Source organism: Ptiloglossa arizonensis, chromosome 11 (assembly GCF_051014685.1).
Source record: "Ptiloglossa arizonensis isolate GNS036 chromosome 11, iyPtiAriz1_principal, whole genome shotgun sequence".
Taxonomy (NCBI): Eukaryota; Metazoa; Arthropoda; class Insecta; order Hymenoptera; family Colletidae; genus Ptiloglossa; species Ptiloglossa arizonensis.
In genome coordinates this window covers 8,630,106-8,651,519 of record NC_135058.1, presented here as the reverse complement: position 1 = coordinate 8,651,519, position 21,414 = coordinate 8,630,106, and the positions used below count along the sequence as shown (strand labels likewise).

Below are 21,414 nucleotides of genomic sequence, written 5' to 3'. Positions count from 1 at the left end.
GATTTTTTTAAAGTATATCCAAAGCGGCCACGGGAAGGGACGATCGCAGTTTTTAACCGCGGAATCGAGTTTTACGGGTGACCCAGATTTCACGAAGGTTTTTGTGGAGGAAAGTAAAAGGGTACGTTTATTTAGATGAACCTTTCACCTCGCGGTGCTTTGGCATTTTAAGGTTCGCCCCGGTTTTTTTTTTTTTTTTTTTTTTTTCCCTCCTTTCCTTGGCACGGTCCTCGATGAATGGATCCGTACCGTATACTTTGGGACGCGTCCTCGACGAGCGTTAAACGGTCGCGTCGCAAAAGTTTTCCATCGAAACGCGGCGTAGGCCGAACGCGCGCGCGTTTTCACGCGGAATTCGCTCACCCACGCGTCACTTTCTAACGCTGCGGCATTTTTTCTTTCTTTCCACGATTACTTACTTCGGCTCTCCGTTGTGCTGGTCGCGTCTAATGATTACGTTGGTAACCGTCACGAATCGTCGAATAGGTTCCAATGGAAAACTCGAAGAGGGAAGCATGGTAATATCGGACCCCGGTTGTATAAAAGAAATTTTGTATAAAAGAAAAGAGTATACGGAAGAGTGCAATTTTGTGTAAATCGTTTTCAAACCTGATTCGTTATTCAAATTCTTGCTAAGTTTTAGTCAAGATGTAGGCAGAGCGATTATAGTCGAACGTGACGAAAAATAGAAGTGAAAGAAATTTCATCGAATTTTAGAGACTTTTTAACAATTCGACTCTCAGTTGCAACGGATGCATTTAACGATTATATTGGTGACTTGAATCGTCGAATACTTTTGAATCGAGGAATCGAAGAACGGATGAGGGAAAAAATGGTAATACGATCCTCGGTTGTATAATTATTTTTAAAATTTAATTCGTAATTTAAATTGTTCTAAATTTTCAGTCAAGGTATAAGTAAATTGATACGGTTACACGTGACAAAAGATGGAAGCGAAAGAAAATCTATCGAATTGAATTTTTAAAATAATTAATTTTAGAACGTGCATTGTGAAAATAATTAATTTTAGGGACATTTTTAAATGATTACTTCGACTGTCTGTTGCCCTGAAAACGTCTAACAATTGCAACGATAACGTCAACAAGTCGAAGAACGGAAGAACGAGGATGTTGTACTCTTGAAAGTTTGTTTAGTGATTTTAACTGCTTTAAATTTTTCTACAAAATGTAGGTAATCTACCGTCACGCGTGACAAAAGATAAAAGTGGAAGAAAAAAGATCGAATTGAATTTAACGCGCGTTACTAAAATAATTCGCTTTAGAAATTTTCACCGAAAATGGGGTTAACACGGGCCAGTAACAAAAATGGTAAAAACTTCTTCGATAACATCGTTGATGAGAAATGAATCCAATTGCTATTGTTTACAAACAAAAAACGTACTTCTTTTTTTTCTCCCCGCGTTACGTACACTCGTTGTGTGCTCGTTATTCGCGAACGTGGCATTTAGCGAGGCAAGGACGAAAAAAACTTTCGTTTTGCACGTCAGGTCATTTGTGCTTACTATTAGCGAGAAGTATGCTCCGCCTAGTGTAATCGTGTTTCTTTATTTACGTAGCCAATAGACGAAGCGTGTGACACCATTTGTCGTTAAACTGCTCTGTTATAAATATGAAAATCACGAGGGTGCCACGATATTAGTCACCTTCGCGATTTACCATATTTATCACCATCTCCTTTGCAATTTCGAAATTAGTTCTTTTCGAATAATCTGAAAACGATATACGTAAAATGTTGTAGAAGCTACGATGCATAAAAATGCTATTATATTTCGAGCAGTCACTTCGGTTAAACGAGTGTAAAAATTTGTTCCCTCGTATATCTCAAAGTGTAATTTTTGAACTCGTGCAGTTGAGTTTATTTATTTATTTTTCTTTAATTTTCTCCCAAAACTCACCTCTCTACGTACGTAGAGTTCTTCTCAGTTCTTCTCGTTTCAAAGACCGTACATTTTTCTCGTCAACGTCGATTCGATTCGCGTTGTGTTGACTTTCATCCCAAGATTCGGAGTCACGGATGCACCGTGGGTTGCAGTGTCGCGGAGACCGTGGTGCAGCTTACCAATCTATCGTTGCACCGCGTTTGAATTAATGCGCATAATCACGCCGATATCTCGGGAACTCGCGATATTCGCACACGAAACTCGAAACGCGTACACGTAGAATTTGATCGCGGTGGATTCTGCGTACTCGGAGCCGTACGGTGCAATAAATAATTATGCATAGAGGCGTGCGTTATACTCGGAATTTAATTAAAGTTTCATAACAGTTTAATAAATCGTATCGTTTTACGACAGTTTCTATATGCACAGGGCAAACTGTACACGTAGGCAAGAGGAAGGAACGGTGTTGATCAATAGACGCGGTGTCATTCTCCTCTAAGGCGATGCCAGACGGTGCATCGCGGAGAGAATTATGTAAAAAGTAAATGAATTGTATATGGAACGCGCCTGGCCTCGTCTACCGTGTTCGTTGCTCTTATCAGACGCGGTTTACCATTTGTTTAAACACACGCACGTAGTTTTTTCTTCCTCTTTTTTTTCTCCTTTTCTTGCTTCTTCCTCGAGGAAACGATTAACGACCGCGAGCAGTCGTTGAACTTTTCGTTAATTCTGTAAATCGAGAACCGGCTCGTCGACAATACGATGAAAATTTCGCAACGTTAACCGGCTGTTGTTTGCCCGGCACCGATGAAAACGTATCGAAGAGAATTGCACTCGTTTCGATTAAAAGTCTCTAGGTCCAACGTGGCTATATTTATCCGCAACCGTTCTCGAAATTCACTTGGTAAGTTTCTTGAACCCATCTCTTCGTCGTCCCAACGTTGATACTTACGACAATAGCTCGCTCGAACCGGATCGAAGTGGCGTGCAAAACTTTGCAGACAATTATTTTTCTGGCTCTAGCTACCTTACTTACCGCGTAGAGAAAAAGTGTATCTCTTCAAACGGGATTGAACGTTCCCCCTCCGATCGTAGCACCGTGTGTCTAAAAGGTATCTCGGGCTCCCTCCTTTAAAGTAAAGTTACAAAGGTAACTGTCTGGAAACTTTTATCAGCCGCGGTGGTGTGTAGCTTTGATACGAGCCGAGAAAAGCCACCGATTACTTTCCAAGGAGCTATTGTCCTTATTTTCTCGAAGAGAAAAGTGCGAGTAATACTCTCTCTCTCTCTTACAGGGAACATTAGCCGATTGTACGAAATCGATTTTGTGTCTCTTTGAAACTGTTCACGGCTACGATCCGAGCGATGAGTTACTCTCGCGTTCTATTTTATATTTAACGGGGGTAACAACCTCGGACGTTTCGACGAACGATTTTTCATTCCTTTGGTATTGTACCAGTTGAATCTAATTTTGCGCGGAGAAGGTTTAAACGAATCTTTGCCAATTTAATTGTCGAGGAAAATTTCAAAGCCATCTCTCGAACGTTGCAACGAAATTACGGCTGCGAGATGCCAGAGAGGTCTTTTCTTTTTCAATCTTTCGCCGAGTATCGTATACATGAATAAAATATTTCTACATCCGTTTTATTTAATTTGCAAACGAGTAAAAAAAACGATGCTTCGACGAAATAACAGCTCGGAGTTCGCCCCGCCTACCCCGTCCCGCCATCTGTTATTTACGAAGTTAATTGGTTCGCTTTAGAATCCGTGTTCCTCCCGAAATATACTTCACCGGCAAAGATGCTTTCTATAGGTAAAACTTATAATTTGTGGAGCAACAATTACTCGGTTCTCGAGGGGTCGTTTCACCCCTTAAATTCGAGACTTAAATTTCAACGCTCGACGATATATTTCGGAGAGGACGAAATCGACTTCGGACGCTCGTTAATTAATTAATCTTCGATAAACGAAACGTTGGTGCGCTTGTTATCTCACGAGTGTGATCGCGACGAAACTCGAAGAGCGTTTACGTGTTAACTTAACATTCAAGTCACATCGTTAAATACTTTGGAGTAGGTGCGAGAATCGTAACTGTCTCGCTTGCCGATGCTTTTGCAGTAAAAGCGCGAGTAACCAAAGTTGCAAATTCTCCAACTTTTTGTACCACAGAAATTTTCGCTGCAATCGATGCTAACCGGGACATCGACCCGTCTCGTCTTTAATACATCCTACGAGAGCGAGCATGGAGTATTGTTTATTTATCCTCTGAAAAATACACCGAACAACGTTGCATATCGGCAAACCGGTGCCTATTTTTGTCTGGAATAGATCAGCGCAGTAGAATCTTCGTTACGCGAATGTTCGACTATTCTATCGCTCTACCATTCTCGAACGTTCTGTTATCCGAATGTTTTTTTTTTGTCGAAACGTTCTTCACCGACAATTTACAGATCGGTGGATACACAGATCGTTGGTGACATTTGAGAGAATCCTTCGTTTCATTCATTATTCCCTAATTCTTTTATTTCTTTATCTCGATATCGAACGATTTGGTTAGAAAAGCAAGGGTTCCAATGTTCGAGAAAAATGTCGTACACTCGCGTCTCTCTGAAATTAGACCGGATAACGGAGGTCCTATTATGCCGTCGGAGCGATCCGAGACGCCAGCTATCGGTCGATTACCGCTCGTTCCTCGTCGGAATATCCACGTCCCGAATCGATGGTCCGCGGACAAACGGGGGGATCTCGGTCTGTCCACCGACACGGTACGGTGTATAACCCTTCTTCCCGCGGCCTTTGACGCGCGCGGTCTCGAATCGGGAGCACCGGCGTGCGCGCGCCGCAGCCAGAGGAACGAGAGAAAGAAACGAAGTGGGGAGAAGAAGAGAAGAAGAAAAAAAAAAAAGAAAAAGGTCCATATGGAAGCGAGAGGTGGCGGAGAGTATACGTTAAGACGAAAAGTTATTTGGAGCGCGAGGAATTGACGCGTTCTGCCCCGTAACGACGTTCCAGTTTTCGTAACGAGGCCCGGCATGTAAAGCGCGCCGCCCGACCGTTCGAGTGAAAATCTCCATTATCGTGGCCGTAAACTTCGACAGCAGGTGCGAGAGGCCGGCCAATTTCGCATCGGCCGCGGCTCGGCTTTCAGGACGGAGAGAGTATCTCTTTCGCCGCGGTCCCCTGCGCCGCGTTTCGGCGGCGATCGAGCGCATGGAGGGCGCCGGGGAGGGGGAAGGGAAGATCGGCCGGGAGTGGGGGTAAGCGTGGAGCGCACTAGGTGGGGAGCCGGGTGCCTGTGCCTCTCGCCGTCTCCACATAAAAATGAATGAACAACGAACATAATCTTGGCCGTTAATGCTGACCGACGACGTGCCGGAGTACGCCGGCGTGCCTTACGGTTTACGATTGTAAATTTGCCCAAGGCCCCCTCCCCTTGTACCACCTCTCCGCCCTTCTTCGACGCGTTGCTTTCGCGTATTCTCCTCTGTTTCTTTCCTCTCGGTCGTCTCGTTTCGGTGCACGCGGTTCGCGCGACTCTAACGCGTGTTTCTCTCTCTCCCTCTCTCTCTCTCTTCTCTTCCTCCGTTCCCCTCCACCTTGAGTTTCTGATAATCGCTATCGCGTCGCGTTGCACGCCTTTACTACGCTCTTATATATACCGGGCGGTCGTTAAAGTAATTCACGTTGCGTCGCGGGGCGATCGACGCGTGGCCTTGTCGCAACGCCCGAGGAAGGCCCGTCTCGGTCCTCCTTTTTTTCCCCTCCTTCTTTTCCCGCGGTCGATCTTTCTGCCGCTCTTTTTACAAAACGCTCCGTATCACGGCGGTTACGTAATTACACCCGTGACCTTATTCCTCCTCCTCCTCCTCCTCCACCTCCCTATCCCCCCACCCCTCGGACAATGTACAAATTCGTGACGGTGGCCCGGGTAGGACCGAAATCCACGTTTGTTCCGAGGTTTTAGGCTAGCGGGTACGGGATCGATATACATATTAAACACGTTGACCGCTTCGTTGGTTTTCCATATCCGAGGATGTTCTCGACCATTTGTTCGGACCGTAGCGCCTGAAAATTAGAAATATTCGACAAGTACCGAGTATTTGATAAACTTGCGTACTTGTTATTTTATAGCATTGCTGACCACGGTGGCGTCGTTCGAAAATTCACAAATATTAAGATTCGTTCTCGAAACTGATCGTAAGCGCTTCGAAGTGAAGTTTAGTTACCGGTCACCGGTGACCATCGTGACGTTCGGTCACGTTGACCCTCGAAGAGAGATTTTCTGTGTATCTTTCGGGTCGTTAACTTTCGCTCAAACATTGCAATATATTTTTCTTCGTTAAAGTGTACCGTCTATCACGATTTTCTCTCATTCCTCAAAAATTGAATTTCAGTTCGGAAAAAGTCTCCTTGGATTCGACATAATCGTCGACCCAGTTTTTCACTTCGTTATGATTTTTGGAGCGCCGTGCTTCCGAATCGTGTTCCATCGATCTAAACGAGCGATAGTTCGAAGGTGCAGCATCCGGGGAGTAGGCAGGCCGAGGAAGGACTTCCTATTCTGGTTTCGTTATCGCGTTGTGGAACTTTTCTTCGCTCTGACCCTACCGAAGGACGTTTCCTCCTTAAGTCCAGGCCCGGGCGAGGCGCTGATTTTATCGATACGTTTCGTCGTCGTAAAATGGCCAATTTTCGAGACACAAAAGACAATCAACGAGAAACCGATATACACGTAGCGTCACCGAATCGAAGATGGCGCTAGGATGAGAGGTACGAGAAATTTCGTTGCTCCGTTTAAAAATTCCATTCAGCAACCCGTTAATAAACAATTGAGAGAAAAGAGGAGTTCGAAGCTTTAATATTACCCGTGAATATTTTTACGAAGAACACCGATCCATCTATCCGCAACGATACTTTACGAGCGCGAAAGATTCGAACCGCAAAGAAAAGGCACCAAGATGGCGGACGTGGAAAATAAACTTCCGAAAAGACACGGTTCTCACCAAACGAACCGTGATCGTATCGAGTGGAGAGCTCAAGGGACTGCCAAAAAATACGTAATAAAAGATAAGAACGTAAACTCGGGCAAATATAGAAAAGGCCGCGTCACGGGAGAAGCAATAGGCTCTCGTAACAAAGAGTAGAAGTATGCAACGGTATGCACGGCCACGGTAGAAATAATAAATCGAGAAGTGGGAAAAATATTGAACTTGTAGAAGAGTTCACACACACACACACACACACACACACCTGGGTCAGCACTCGAATGCAAGGAACGTAATGTTTACTGGAACCGCGCAATACGCAGATAAAACAATGCTGGTCAACAGAGCTGACATAACTCACGAAGATAAGACGTAGACCGTATTAATTCCGAACGATAGGTGCTACAAAATGAAACGAGACCGTGAATGCGAGACAAGGTCACGATCATTCTACTTGTAATATCAAGTGGAACGATATCGCGTAATTTTCTGAAAAAACAAAGTCCAAGGAATCTAACGATATAGTACATAAGCGTGAAAATTGTTACAATATTGAACGTACCTCATGGTCGAGTGATTTTCAAATAAATAAACAAGGAACCTCGACTCGGGTCCGTCTTTGTATTTTGTGAACACTCGCGAAGAAGAATAATTTAGTATCAATAATAATCGACGGTAATTTAGCCGGTTGAATTTAATTTTGTTTTTTTATTTATCGTGTAATGGAATACACAGCAAAATGTTACTCTTGGTTGGTTCGTAAAGTGGAAGTGCCCGAGGAAGTTAAACGAGCGTTGTTATGGAAACTTGTGTCGTATTTCCAACAACAACAACAATAATAATATACTCTTTATTGCGCCGTAAAACAAGTATACGGATAAAAAGGCGAGGCGAGGCTTCGTTGCTGTTAAATTTAATTTATCGTACCGTAGAGAGAGAGGAAAAAGAAAAAAGAAAAATGGTTTCAACTGTTGAAAATTCACGAATGGACAGCGAGGAAAAATTTACTAGTCTATCGTTGACGAGAGATTTTATTTTGTACGCTAGATACATTTTTCCAATATAAATAAACTTGAAAAGTCTATTAGAAAATGTAACTAATCGAGCAAGAAATATTCGTTCTTATGAAAATTACACTATACCTATATATTGTTACACGAATTATTGTACACCCTCCGGTAAACGTACAATGAGAATTGTAAGAATAATAATAATCATCTCGGTGACAAAGCAGAATCGTAACATTCCCGTGGTACATTCGAAAAAAGTGTCGACGAATTAACACAGATTATGTTAATAATTCCCAGCATCGAAAGCTACAACGGTAAAGATTAAGCCTCGGTGCTCGAAGCTTTTCTGCTCGAGAAAAATTGGAACACCACGTCGAGATATATCGCAAGCGAAAATAAAAATAAATCGTACAATTGCATCGAAACGCCACGGTTTCCATGTTCCATGTACTTAAACATTTTACCCAAACACGATATTTTCGATCTTGGGACAAATTGAACCGAACTCGTCGACGATCGAGGGTTGTCTCGCGCGAAGGGTTAAAGATCATAATCGTTCGTTGAAACGTCGAGTAGGTAGAATCGTCGAGAAAATTCGCGTGGTTCCCAGGGCTCGTTTTTACCGGATTTCTTTTTTTTCTCCACCCGGAGCTGTTACTCGCTCGTCGAAACGGGCGCGTGTTTACGTAGTTTTTAAGGGTGCTTTCAAAGTAAAATAAGAGTGGCCGTATCGCGTTCTACATCATCGTGTCGGGAATCAGAGCGCGTGGAACGTTCCAGGAGTGTGCCCGGGCGATACGAGAAGCGAGATTTTCGCCGGATCGCATACCTCGTGGCAAAGTAGGTGAATCCATTGGCGATCGCGATCTTAGTCGCCACGAGTACGCGGGATTTCGCAATGATCGACCGGCGCACGCATTATATATTTACGTCCTGAATTTTTACGGGCTCTCTCTTTTCGCTCGTCGTTGGAAATAAACCGCAATTCATTCTCTCAGCGCGGGGAAAAATGCCCGGGCAACCGGGCATGAGCTCCGTAACATAACACGCGGCTGAAATTTAAAGCTGTCGGTAGCACCTTGGCCACCGAGATCAAAAAGTTGCATAAATTTTTCCGCGATGCGAGACGTGAAACGTGTTTATCCTCTTAGCGCGAATTTTGCACTCGTTACCGGCTCGTTCGTCGCCTCCGATTCGCCCCGGGCGCGAGGATATCGTTTTTCATTTCGTTTCGAGAAGAGATTCGGCTACATTGGCGACAACCGGTGAGCATCTCGATTTTAATTTCTCGTACGAGAATATTTCGTTTCTTCTCCTCGATTATTTTTAACCTGGCGTTACTCTACAGATTGCTCCTTAGTTACTCGAATCACACTCTCTAGTGCTTTGTCACGTTGGTATACAATTAAAACACATACGCATCGTTTACATCGCGTTTCGTAACTCGTCGCTCGAACGCGTCCAATTTTCCATCCGCGGTGAACAATTTCTTCTCTTCTATCGTTTACTCGATCGCGATCGTACCGACACGCGAAACGAACGTAGTGTATTATTGTTGCAAAAACACGGAGAAACATGCAGAAACACTGATTTCGAGTCAATTCGGAAGTGCCAGGAGTAATTAAAAAACCGCGACAAGTATAAGGAGATCGCGATACGAGAGCGAATGATCGCGGGACGAATTCGATAAGTGTGATACGCACGAGGTATTCGATAATCGTGATACGCGCGACGTATTCAATAAGTGCGATACACGCGAAGTATTCGATAAGTCTGATACGCGCTAGGTATTCGATAAGTGTGATACACACGAAGTATTCGATAAGTGTGAAACGCGCGAATAGATGGCGAGAAACGTGTTATCCGAGTGAACGAAAACGTAACGTTCGTTGCTGCTAACGAGACGATAAAAATTTAGCAACAAATTCGCCGTTAGTCACCGAACGACCCTCGTATATTACTGTCCACCCTTCTTCGATACAAATTATCTTTCGCGCATGCCCTCCCCCGGATTTATTAGCGCAATGTTTCGAGGGCATAAATAACGCCGCGCGGGGCAACGGCGAGAGAGACGCGAAAGTAATTAGTTATACCCATCGGTGGTTAAGGGGTTCGAAACAGGAAATGCTAGTCGTGGCGAGCACTGGAACTTCAACTCGGAGGCGCCCCCCGGCTCGGATTTTTTTCGCACGATTATTTATGCGCCGAGTCGAGTCTACTCGAATCGCGTCGAGTCGTTGAGTCGACCGCGTCACGACCGAGGGTCTGTTCTCGTCCATCCGCCTCTTCGTCAGCTCGATTTCACGCGTGCCGTTTTGCCTCACGAGCGACCGTTGCTTCTGCGCAGAGGTCCTCGGACAGTTTCTTTTTTTTTCGAACGAAAAAGTACCCCGTTTAACGGGGTATCGAGCACTTCGAAGAATACTTTCGGTCGAGAAAGTTGTGAGAAACGTTGTGGAGCTGAGAGAAAATTTCGAGCGTTGCTTGTATAGCATTGAGGGAAGTGGTATCGAGAATTTTGAATATTTTTTGTGAGAAAACACGGAGAAAATTTCTTCGTTGCGAATTAAATAGCGCATCGAGTGGAGTATCGCGAATATTGAATATGTTTTTTTGTTCGATTCTAAGTAACTCGATAGCAAAAAGATGTACAAAATACGGGAAGAATGTCAGAGAGAGGAGACGAATTTGAAAATTGCCAAAATATTTATCAACCGTGTCGGGTTGACAAATCGATCCGATGCTCGGTAAGTGCAACATACATAGTCGCTGTACGCCGTTCCTCCTTTCGAAAAAGCCGATAAACTCGACGCGAGCCTATCGTCAATTTTCAATAACGTTCTCCGCTCGTTGCGAAACCCGCGTCTTCGTACGTACCACAAAAGCCAACCCCTGATCCTGCTTGCAAACTCGAACTCGGAATACGCAAACATTTACCTTTCGAAACGTAAATATTCACCTCTCGTGCATTCCAGTTCGTTGCGGTAACGCGAAACCCACCCTTTGCGTCCCCGCGTTCGATAATTCTCGTTACTTCCCGAGAAGTATATTTTCGTTCGGTGGCGAGGGCAAAAGTTGTCAACGTATCGTTTCCGTTCGTACGGAATACGAACGCGATAAATTGATATCGAAGTCGCGTGGCGCAACTTCCGGTATCATCTGTACCGTGTTTTCGAAAAGTTTCGAAAGTTTTCGCGATAAAATTCGCCGCGTTCTAGAAATGTCTCGTGGACACTATCGAAGTGAGAATCGAGCGGGGTAGTCGGTTTCTTGTTGCACAGGTGGCGAGCAAAACCGACGATTAGTCCCAACTTGGAAGATCCCGCGCGTAAATTACACGCTTTTTGCCGTAGGATTTAACGCGAAGTTCGCGTATACAAATTGCGCGCGGCGTGGTTCGCGGTTTTTGCATCGGCGGCGTGTTCTCGGGCGGGAAATGGCGCGAGCAACGTTTCGGTGGAAACTCGCTCCGTTTACCGGGTTACGTGCGGTTATCCATGTAGCGTCGGGGAACGCGCATCCGAGGCTCACGGTTTCGTCACGAACCTCGTTCTGCGCACGCCGCGTGTAATTTCTACTCGGAGGCTGGCGCGCATGCGCGTGCGCATTCGTCGCGGATGTTTCTTACGCGCAACATCGCCGCTCGCTGAATCTCCTACGGGCCGGCCGTGTTCGATTTGTATCCGTAATTCCTATGTTTGTCGATCGCGTATAAGTCGCGCGTGCTTTTTGCCCGACACGCAAATACGCGGCGCGCATATAAACGTGCCCCCGTTGCCGACGTTTACGCGCTCCTCTTCTCGTCGGTGCTCGGAAGCCGACGTGAATAAGGGAGAGACGGTTCCACCCGAGATCGTTGGACAGCTATTTCGCAAGGAATTGCCACGATGCGATATCCAGCGAAAATAGATTCTAATTGTATTGTTCGACGAATCTGGCGTATTCGACGACACGATATCGAAATGGAAATTGAACTCTCTCGACGTAACTCTCTATTTTAATTGAACTCTTTCGAATCAGGAATTTGTACATTTGGCACGCGTTCTCTGCGGAAATCCCGTGGTCGCGTTTATCGAGACCGTTCGACGAATGCCAGTCAACGTTCACGCGGAACCACAGAAATTGGTTTATCGATACGAAACACGGTAACATCGGTTCCCGCGATAATCACGGACACCATTTTTATTTCGCGAGAATAAAAGAAACGTGAAAAGTAACCACGGAATTATTCATTTTCCCGTGGTGTCTAACCATATTCGTTATTGACGATTCGTAAACGCAGCGATCGTACGCGTACCACGATAATCGTCGTGCGCCATGAAAATAATTCGATCGGTCACGCGAATGACTTTATCGTTCATCTCGGTGTCCAGTACCTTGAAAGCTTCCCGATACATTGCGCGAGTTAGATATTCGATAAAAGTATACTCCTATCTTGATTGCACCGTAATTCTTCGATCTGTAATGTTCTATTCGTTTTTTTTTCTTCGTCCGTTTTTTCTTTCTTAATATAATTTAAGAATCGAATTTGACACGGTATCGAGGAATAATGTTCGTTACTTTCGTCAATACTTCATCGTAGATACATTGAACGCAAGTATGGCGCTTGCACCGACGTTAATCAAATTCAAGCGAACGTCGTATATTTTCTCTAACTGCACCGGGGTCCGTAGTAATTTTGTGCTAAAATTTACCTGACCGGTACGTCTCGTAAAATAGAACAGAAAAATTCGTCTAGCTTTGTGGGGTCGATGGCGACCGTAAGTGGACACACAAGGAGTGTTCTTTGTAAGTCGGCGAGCACCGTACGATCGCCAGCCTATGACATCATTGCTTTTATCAGATAGAGACGTAAAATATTGCGACTGCCGGCACTGCAGTTTATATTTATTGTTTATAGAGATTGTATACACCGCAGTAATTTAATAATGTGCTCGCAGACTCGCAGAGGGAATTCCTCCTGTCGCTTGTACGATATCGTCCACTGCGAGGAGTTAATACGTGTAACTGTGAAGAAAAATTAAATATGTACGGTTCGAATCGACCGCTCTATTTCGTTCTCCTCTCGCGAATTTTTCAAACGCTTCTTCGTTGCTTTCTCGTCGTTATTTTGAAACATTCTTATCGCACAATGTAACCGAAATTCGATCTAGGCGATCAATGTAACAATTACATACATATGTACACATTACGTACACATGTATCGTACTAAAAATTCGAGTATCTCCAAAATGGGGAGGTACATTATTATATTATAGAATAATGTTTGAAGTTCCTTAAAAGAATTCCACGTGTCTCTGTGTATCTGTTTAATAGAAACAAATTCTCTCCATCGACTTCGTACAAACCCTCGTTTCGGAGTCACTGACTCTTAAATTTTTGATACACGCGTGTATTAATATTATCGCACTCGTCGACGTGTGTTCCACAAATCCTAATTTCTCTCCGTAATTCCGGCACACCCCGTATAATATACGATTATGCGTCTTCCAGCAGTCTCTGCAATCTAGTTCCATCCAGACACATTCGCCCCGTAGGGACGTCCTGTTCCCAGGGGGTTAATGCCACGTCATTCGCGCACCCTTTTTAGCTCCCCGCTCGGCATACAAAAATTACGAATGGCTTCGAGTAACAAAGCAAAGAAAAAAAAAAAAAAAAAACGTAGTAGCGCGTCGCGTAGAAAGGCATCCCGTTCCGGGGTACGGGAAGGGTACCTCGTCCCAGTGTCGAATTTCATCGGCTTCTCGAGGTTTCCGAACCTTGAGACGTCCCCGACGAAATAGGGGAACATTGTCACGTGGTCTCTCCTACCAAGGAGAAGAAAACGCGGAGGAGAGACACGAACTTCGCGAAATGGAGCGCAAACTATGGGTGTGTGAAGCATGTTGAACGATTATATAAAAAAGAAACAAATAATACTAATTTCAGTTGGGCTAGCATTTGCGAAAAGATATAAAATTTCCCGTTAAAGAAGAAGAAATATCTTTTTCCTCGATATCGGTACCCTTTTGTATTCCAAGGAAGAATTTGGAGCGAGTTGTTACGTCGATAAATGTAAATAAGATATTTACCGTGCACGAACAGTTTCTGTAGTAATTATTCCACGAGGTTGAAAATAAATATACACAGAGTAGAAGTTGTAATTTTTGGAAATAAATTTCGACCGTTACTTTTGATCGCCGGTATAAATTGTAGCGGGAGAGTGGTCGCGCCTCGTGCCATTTTATTTCTTCCCTCGGGAACGGATCTCGTCCGTAGAGAAAATGGCGAAAGTGGTCTTTGATCGATACACGGCCTGGTCGTCTAACCTCCGCTCGCCCCTCGGCTGACGTGGTTTTTTGCATTCGAAGCAGAGCCTACAGCTGGGGACACAGCTGATGGGACATACCCATGATTCTAGGGGTCGCGCACTATTCCCACCCTTCTTCCAGGTCAGGGGACAGTTTCGTTGACGTTCGGTTGTAATCGATTTATCCTGGCTTTACGCTCGGGGACGTCCTAGCCTAACGTGTGTCTCGCGAACGGAGTATATTGGCGTTACTATACGGTGAATACTACTCGATCGACGTTTTTCTTGCGACGATTTCACCGTTCGAAGCGATTCTTCGTCGCGACAATATTTATCTCGCCTAATTTGTTTCTCAAATTTTCCCGACCGTGATCCACTTGAACGGAACGCACGACCCGTCGAGTTCTCTAATCGCTCCCATAACTCTTACCTGTCCGCCTATAGGTCATACATCGCTATCGAAAGTAGCCCGTGACTACCGTGAACAGCGAATCGTATTTGCGAAAAGGAAGAAAAAAAAGAAAAGTGCGACGCGCGATCTTTCGCGAATCCGTTGATCGTATTGTGTCGCGAAAATGTGAAAAGTTTGAGAAAAAAAGAAATATCGAAACGGACACTCCGACTCCGAATGGAACAATGCGTTCGATATCCTTTTTATTTTCAACCGGTTGAAAAACATTCTCGAAATACCGTCTAATGCCCCCGAAGAATGCGCAAGCACTTGTGAAAGAACTAAATCGCTTAACAAATACGAAATGTATATTTGCCTGTCAATAAATTCTCCGCGACAAGGTAAACACGCCACTGTACGTTCACTCGGCGTCTCTCCGCGGCAGTTTCGTATTTCAATGAAAAGATTTACAAGACAATCCACTCAACGAGTACCCACCGTCTCGGTCGTCTCTTTCACCGGGACAAAAGTATCGAAAAGGGACGTGTGTGTGCATTATATCCGTGGCAAATAACGAAACCCTCGAGACGGCCGTGGAGGGCACGTTAAGGAGTAGAGAAGAAAATCTAATACGGGTCAGACAATGCTGCTACCTGTTTTCTCGAGGAACCGCGCGTCTACTCCACTCGTCCGGTCGAGAGACTTTGAGGTAGGTCGATCGACGAATGACTCACCCTTCGGTTTCTCTCGAACGATCGACAGAGGCCACTCTGGGCGGAGTGGCTTCCACGGTGGGCAGCACGTCCCATTATATCCGGCGTGGCTCATTAATATCGTGACATCCAATATCGTGTAATTATAACTGAACTGTGTTGTCCGTGTAAGTCCTGGCTCCTCCCCACCCCGTCCCCGTCCCCACTCCGTCGGTCGGGCCGGGCCAGCCCTCCCTCCCTCCCTCCCTCCCTTCCACCGTTCGTCTCGCTCTCCTCTCGGTCGTGGTGTGTACGGGCTCTCTCGTAAACCGATAATGAATCATCGACCGGGTCAACCGTGGCTCGTTATTTTGCAACTTTCTTCCATATTGGTTTCAGCTTTAACTGCGCCTTGATACGATAATTGGCCGTGGCGGTGGTATCGCTCGATATGAGAAATAATTCGACCGTGAGCAAAGAGTGGCGCGGATCGCCGCGGCCGTTATACCATAAAGTTCGAAAAACAGGAGGAGTAGTTTGGACACTCGAGACGTCGTAATTCGCTTCCGCCGATGCGTTCGAGATATTAAATGTTCCAGGTTTACCATCGTCCGGGCGAAAATCGATATTCGGTGTTGGGTGTTACGGCTTCGCGATTAGAGCCGAAGATCGACGCGAAGCTTTCGGACGTTTCCGACTCGCGGCGTCTTCCGTTTCAACGGACGATAAAACACACCGGTTGTAAATAGTAATCGAACGCTGGTTTTCGTGACGAGCGGCCGAAGAGGAGACAGAGCGAGCGAGGAGGAGAGAAGAGGTGGACGGAGAGAGACGGGAGCCAAGGTTGAGAAACCGCCGGGATCTGGATTCCCAGTTCTCGACGTCGGGCGATAGCAGCAGACCGCCGCGCAGCCAGCACACACCGGGTGCACGCCACGGTTCCCCCGTGTGCTTTTTACTGGAACGCGGTTTCCATATCGTCGTTGCGAGGGCACTCGTGCGCGTCCGCGAGTCCCTCGGTTGCTCGGCCCGGCGAGCGCGTCCTTCGTTCCAGCGTGACCGGGAGGCGGCCGTTTCCTCCGCGCCCTTTCCGACGACACCGGGTATAACACGTTCCCGCGGCGCAATCAACGGTTCTCTCTCTCTCTCTCTCTCTCTCTCTTTCACTCTCTCTTTCTCTCTCTCGGTAATCGGATTTTCCTATCGCCGCGAACGTCCCGAACGCAGCACGGTGTGTTGTGTTGTCGTCCACCGTCCAGAACGTTCTCTATGGAACGAACGAAACGTATCGGGCCGGATAGCGGACGTATCGAGGAGAAAGACACACAGGGAGTTGGCGCGGCCGTGTGCGCGCGCGCGTCTCTCTATCGTGTGTGCGAGAAAGAGAGAGAGAGGCCATCGAACGGACGGGAAGAAAAGGAGAAGAAAGAAATGCTGGCCGCTGGCGAGACGAAGACAGAGGATAAAGAGTAGGAGGAGAATGAACGCAGTTGGGCGGCCGTGTCAGTGGAGTTCAATCTTAATATAGTGTGACCCCCACTGCCATTCGAGACACTGTCGGATGCAACTGCGGTTGCAGAGCGCGCGAGCGTGCGAGAGAAAGGGACAAAGTACCGGGAGGTAGATGGAGGAAGATAGCGGCGTCGCGCGAGCGAAAGCGAGACGGACCGGCCGTAGCGTCGAACGAGAAAGAGAGCCAGCCAGTGAACGGGTGCGTGCATTGCACCTTATTCCCCTGTCCGGCGAGTGAGCCTCGCTCGGTTATTTCAGAGACATCGGCCCCGAGAGAGCCGCGAGTGAGACGCGCGCGCATGTGTGCGCGTGTGCGCGTACCCGCCCGCGTCCGCGCGCCCTCGCCCGCTTGTATACGTACGTACGTGTGTATATATAGACGCGGCGTAGGTACCCGCGCACGCGACGTAGGAGAGCATAGGAGCTGCGTTCGCGCGCACGCCACGCATACGCGGCGGGACGCGATGCGTGCATACGCGCGGGATTGTTCGGACGAGTGTCATCGATCTATTTCGAGAAGAGGTTGGAATTTCTGGCCTTCGAGAGGGGTCAGGGAGGGAGACAAACAGAAACGCACAGAGAGACCGAGAAAGAGAGCGATCGGGAGGGGCGGGCGGGAAGGGCGAGCGGTCGGGTAGGCAGGTAAGCAAGCAGGCAGGCACGCAGGCGGTGAGACGATACACAGGGGAGAGTCGCCGTCGAGGGCGACACACCTGCGCGATAGATCCGCGCGGCTCGATGGCCGGCGCAGGAGTGACCAGTCGCTCGCGCCTAGCTCGCGGCACGAGCTATGCTCGTTCTCAAAGGACACCCGCGATTGGTCGCGCGGCGGACCAACGAGCGGCTGGTTTTCCTGGAAACTGGTGGATATCGCGCGTCCGTGGCTCGCTCGGTCGCGTCGAACGTTGTGTGCACGTTGATCGCGGCGAAGCTATTTATTTCCGACTTGGTCGTTTTTCAGTTTGAATTAAACTGGTGTCGGGGGCTTGATTCGCTCCGGCGGAGTCCCCCGGTACCTCGCGGAGGTATTCCTGTAGCACGTTAGAGGACGGTTCGTTGATCGGTATCCGATAGAAAACGGCCGAGCCTGGAAGAAATAGATCCGATCGGGTCGTCCCGTGCGATCGACGTGGCCTCGGCGGTTTACAATGCGCCGCCTTGAAAACGATCGGTGAGGGGTCTCCCTCCGCGAAGCCAGCAGGCGGTTTCGCGACTTTATCGGCGTTATTGGAGTTTCCTCGGATGTTCCGGCGACTCGCACGGTCTGGGCGGGAGAGCGGCTAAGCGGGGCGGGAAGGGGGACGTCCCGCGGAGGGACGGAAAGGCGCGGAAGGGGAGGAGAGGATAAAGTGGTTGAGGATCGGACGGTGTGGTGGGGGCGAGCGGTGGTGCTCGGCCGTTGCATTGTGGGGGTGTTGGCCTTCAACTTGACGGCGCAGTTTCACTGACCTGCCTGAGAAACTCGTGATATCCGCGCGGCTCGTGCCCCACGAGCGGACATACGGACGCACGAATGTCCAGGGACGCCAAAGGGGTACCGCTACTTAAGGGCCCGCGAGTCCTAAATAAACCTCGCTGCGTTCCAACGACCGATACCCGTGTGTACCTGACCCGACATTGTTTCACATTCCGGTCTTTTTCTCGGCGATCGGAATGCATGCGCGCTCTCGTTCGTGGCTTTTCTCAACAATGGCTTCTCATCGACGCAGCGGGAAGTGGATCTCGCTTCTAAGCGAGACATCTAGGGGATTTCGAACGAAAACGTTACCCACGCGTTTCGATCTGTCCGGCTCGAGGCGATACTGGTTCCGATTTCTACGGGAAACTTTCGAACGGGCGCTCGATCTTTTCGGGTATCATTCCTTCGACCCAACGAGACGGTTCGAGGTTCGAGCGTTATCGAATCGCGGATGGACTCCGGGCAGCAGTCCTTTGTTCCGGCGTGGCTCGTAGCAGGCCACGCGCTTAAATCGGTGAAACGAGAGGTAAACGAACGTTTCCGATTCTCCGCGGTCCTTTTCGGGTCGAGTCTCGTCGATACCGCCCACGGTCGCCGGCGAGTCGCCGGGCCAGGAGACGAGTGCCTCTCGGACGAGGCATTTGGCGGCCCGTAATTAAAGCAAAGACGAGCAGATGGCCCTACGAGTTCCCTCTTCCTCCTCTCGAACGATTTCTTTTTTCCATTTTTTTTTTTCTTTTTTCTCTCCCACTCGCCCCTGCCACTTTTGGAAACCTCGGTGTCGCGCGTTTCCGAGAAACACCAGAGGGAACGTTCGGCGTTCTCAGTCAGAAATTTCCTTTTCTGGACGACGTTCAACCGCCACGCGTCGTCGAACCCTCTCGAGCACTGCTCGTGGAACAGGGTAGGAAACCATCGACACGGACGACGATCGGTGGTGGAGCGTTCGTTATCGATCGAGCGTGGACGCGATCCCCGATAATGGTTCCGGGAATCGTGGTAGTTTCCGAGTAACGAGCTCGGCGGCGAGGCTCGCGGTGGATATTGCAAATCTGTCGATAACGCTCGCGTGTGTGTACGCGCGCACGGGGTGCACTATGACCGCTAGTTTCTGAGGCGCGTGTATAATGCAGCTGCCGGCTATAGAGGCGTGTAACTATTGATCCTGCGGCCTTTGGGGAGTTGCTGCTGCTACCAGCGGCTGCTGCAGATTTCAGCAACGTCATTCGAGAGCGCGCGAGAGAGAAAGAGAAAGACGGAGAGAGAGACGGAGCGAGAGCAAGAGAGCAAGAAAGAGAAAGAGAGAGAGAGAGAGAGAAAGGGGGGGAAGAGTGACGCGTCGTGGGAATAGAAGGCCCAAACTCCTCTCCGGTGAGGGCTTCGCTTGGCATTGTGCTCGGTCGGGGAGCAGACCACGTGGTTCACGTGCATCGGCTACGTGAATGGCACCTCGAATGAATAAGAAAGAAATCGACGGTATAATGAACTCGGTTTTGCGACGCAGCGACAGAGGGACGTGCTCCTCCCGTACAGACGGGAGGCTCGCGAGCGAGCGAGGAGGAAACGAGAACCACGTCGATTACGACCACGACGACGTTTCGAATTTCCCGCGCTCGGTACCCCACGTTTTTCACCGAACTGTTTCGAGTGTTCAAGTCCACGTTTCGCGGAATATTCTTCTCGCGTTCTTCGAGAACCAATCGATTCTCGAGCAAGCTCGTGTAACCGCGAATCCTCGCGAACGATCGACGTCGCGCGATGGAAATCGTCTCGATCTCGACGCCGCGTTGTTCTCGATCGTTCTCGATGGTTCTCCATGGGCCCCTCGATCGAGAATCGTCGTCATAATTCATCTCGATCGTAGCTGGCCCGCCGTACCCTATTACTCCCTTTTCGTCCTCCGCGATTTCGCGGTGCGTGCCGTAAGAAGCACCGGGGCGAAAAAGGAAGACGAAAGAATCCGACGACGACAACGACGAAGACGAAGAAAGGACGACGAAAGGATCTCGGGGGCCGTAGTCGGTCGATTCCACGGGTCGATCCTCTCTTTCGTCCTTCTGGTCCCTTCGATAGAGGCAGACAAAGGCAAAGAGGCGCCTTACGTGTTCCTCTCGAACGGGGCCTCTTTTTCTCCTCCCGCTCGCACTCTCTTTCTCTTCTCTCCGTCTCACCTCACCTTGGCCGCGGCCCTTCAACTGTCTGCGACCCACGCCCCACCTCCTCTTCCTCCATCGGAGCCACCACCATCGCCACCACCACCACCACCACCGCCATCGCCATCACCACCACCATCGTCATCGTCGTCGTCGTCGCCGCCGCCGCCGCGTTAGCCACCTTCTTCGTCCACCGGGAGAACCCGTGTGCAACCTTCTTCTACTTCTTCTCCTTCTTCTTCTTCTTCTTCTTCTTCCTCCTCCTCATCTTCTTCTTCTTCTTCGCCACCACCGTGCGCGTCTTTCTTCGACTCCTTCCTCCTTTCCTCCTGTCCTTCCTTCGAAGGCCTCTTCGCGTGTACCTGCGAGACCAGGTTCTATCGGTGTGCGTAGAAGACCGATCCTCTCGTCCACCTGCCTGCCCAGAGTTATTTAGCCAGAACACGATCCTCTCCGCCCCGGTTCGCCCTAGGCGAATTTCCGGAACTGCGGAGATAGGGGGCACGGAACGCGGAGGGAGGAGCTGAGATTACACTTCGACGAAACGGAAACTCCGACACGCGGTGAAAAACACTGAATGACGATTCGAGGAGACCAGCATCGCAAGAAGATACGCTCGATCGTTCGTTCGTTCGTTCGTTCGTTCGTTGCGGCACCCTCGCGAGGCTGTGTCTCCTTCTCGCATCGGACTCGCGCGTTATCGGGGCTGCTCCTCTTCAGGGGCGACGTTCTTACTTGGAAAGTTGGGCCCAATGGGTATTACGAGTTGTCGAAGAGATTCGGTGACTAGGTGTTTTTGTGTTCCTGGAAACTCTTTTTCGCGATGAATCGGTTGAAGAATCTATTGTTAACATATTGGCTGGTTAACACTGAATCTTGAAGAATCGGTTGTTAACACATTGGCTGGTTAACATTGAATCTCGAAGAATCGGTTGATAATACATTGGCTGGTTAACACTGAATCTTGAAGAATCGGTTGTTAACACATTGGCGTAGTGACGATGGAATATCTTGGGTTTGAAG

The 21,414-nt window shown here is 48.2% G+C and overlaps 2 protein-coding genes across 2 annotated transcripts in view; one reads left to right on the top strand and one right to left on the bottom strand.

Moving 5' to 3' along the window:
* Positions 1 to 15,426, bottom strand: part of LOC143152897 (uncharacterized) — a 41,408-nt gene extending 25,982 nt beyond the window's left edge. The window contains exon 1 of the mRNA XM_076323492.1: positions 15,310 to 15,426. Within this exon, the coding sequence (XP_076179607.1) occupies positions 15,310 to 15,384 (75 nt within the window). The 5' untranslated portion in view covers positions 15,385 to 15,426. The remainder of the gene's footprint in view (positions 1 to 15,309) is intronic.
* Positions 1 to 21,414, top strand: part of LOC143152737 (RNA-binding protein MEX3B-like) — an 83,952-nt gene that overhangs the window by 49,233 nt on the left and 13,305 nt on the right. The gene's annotated exons all lie outside the window — the stretch shown is intronic.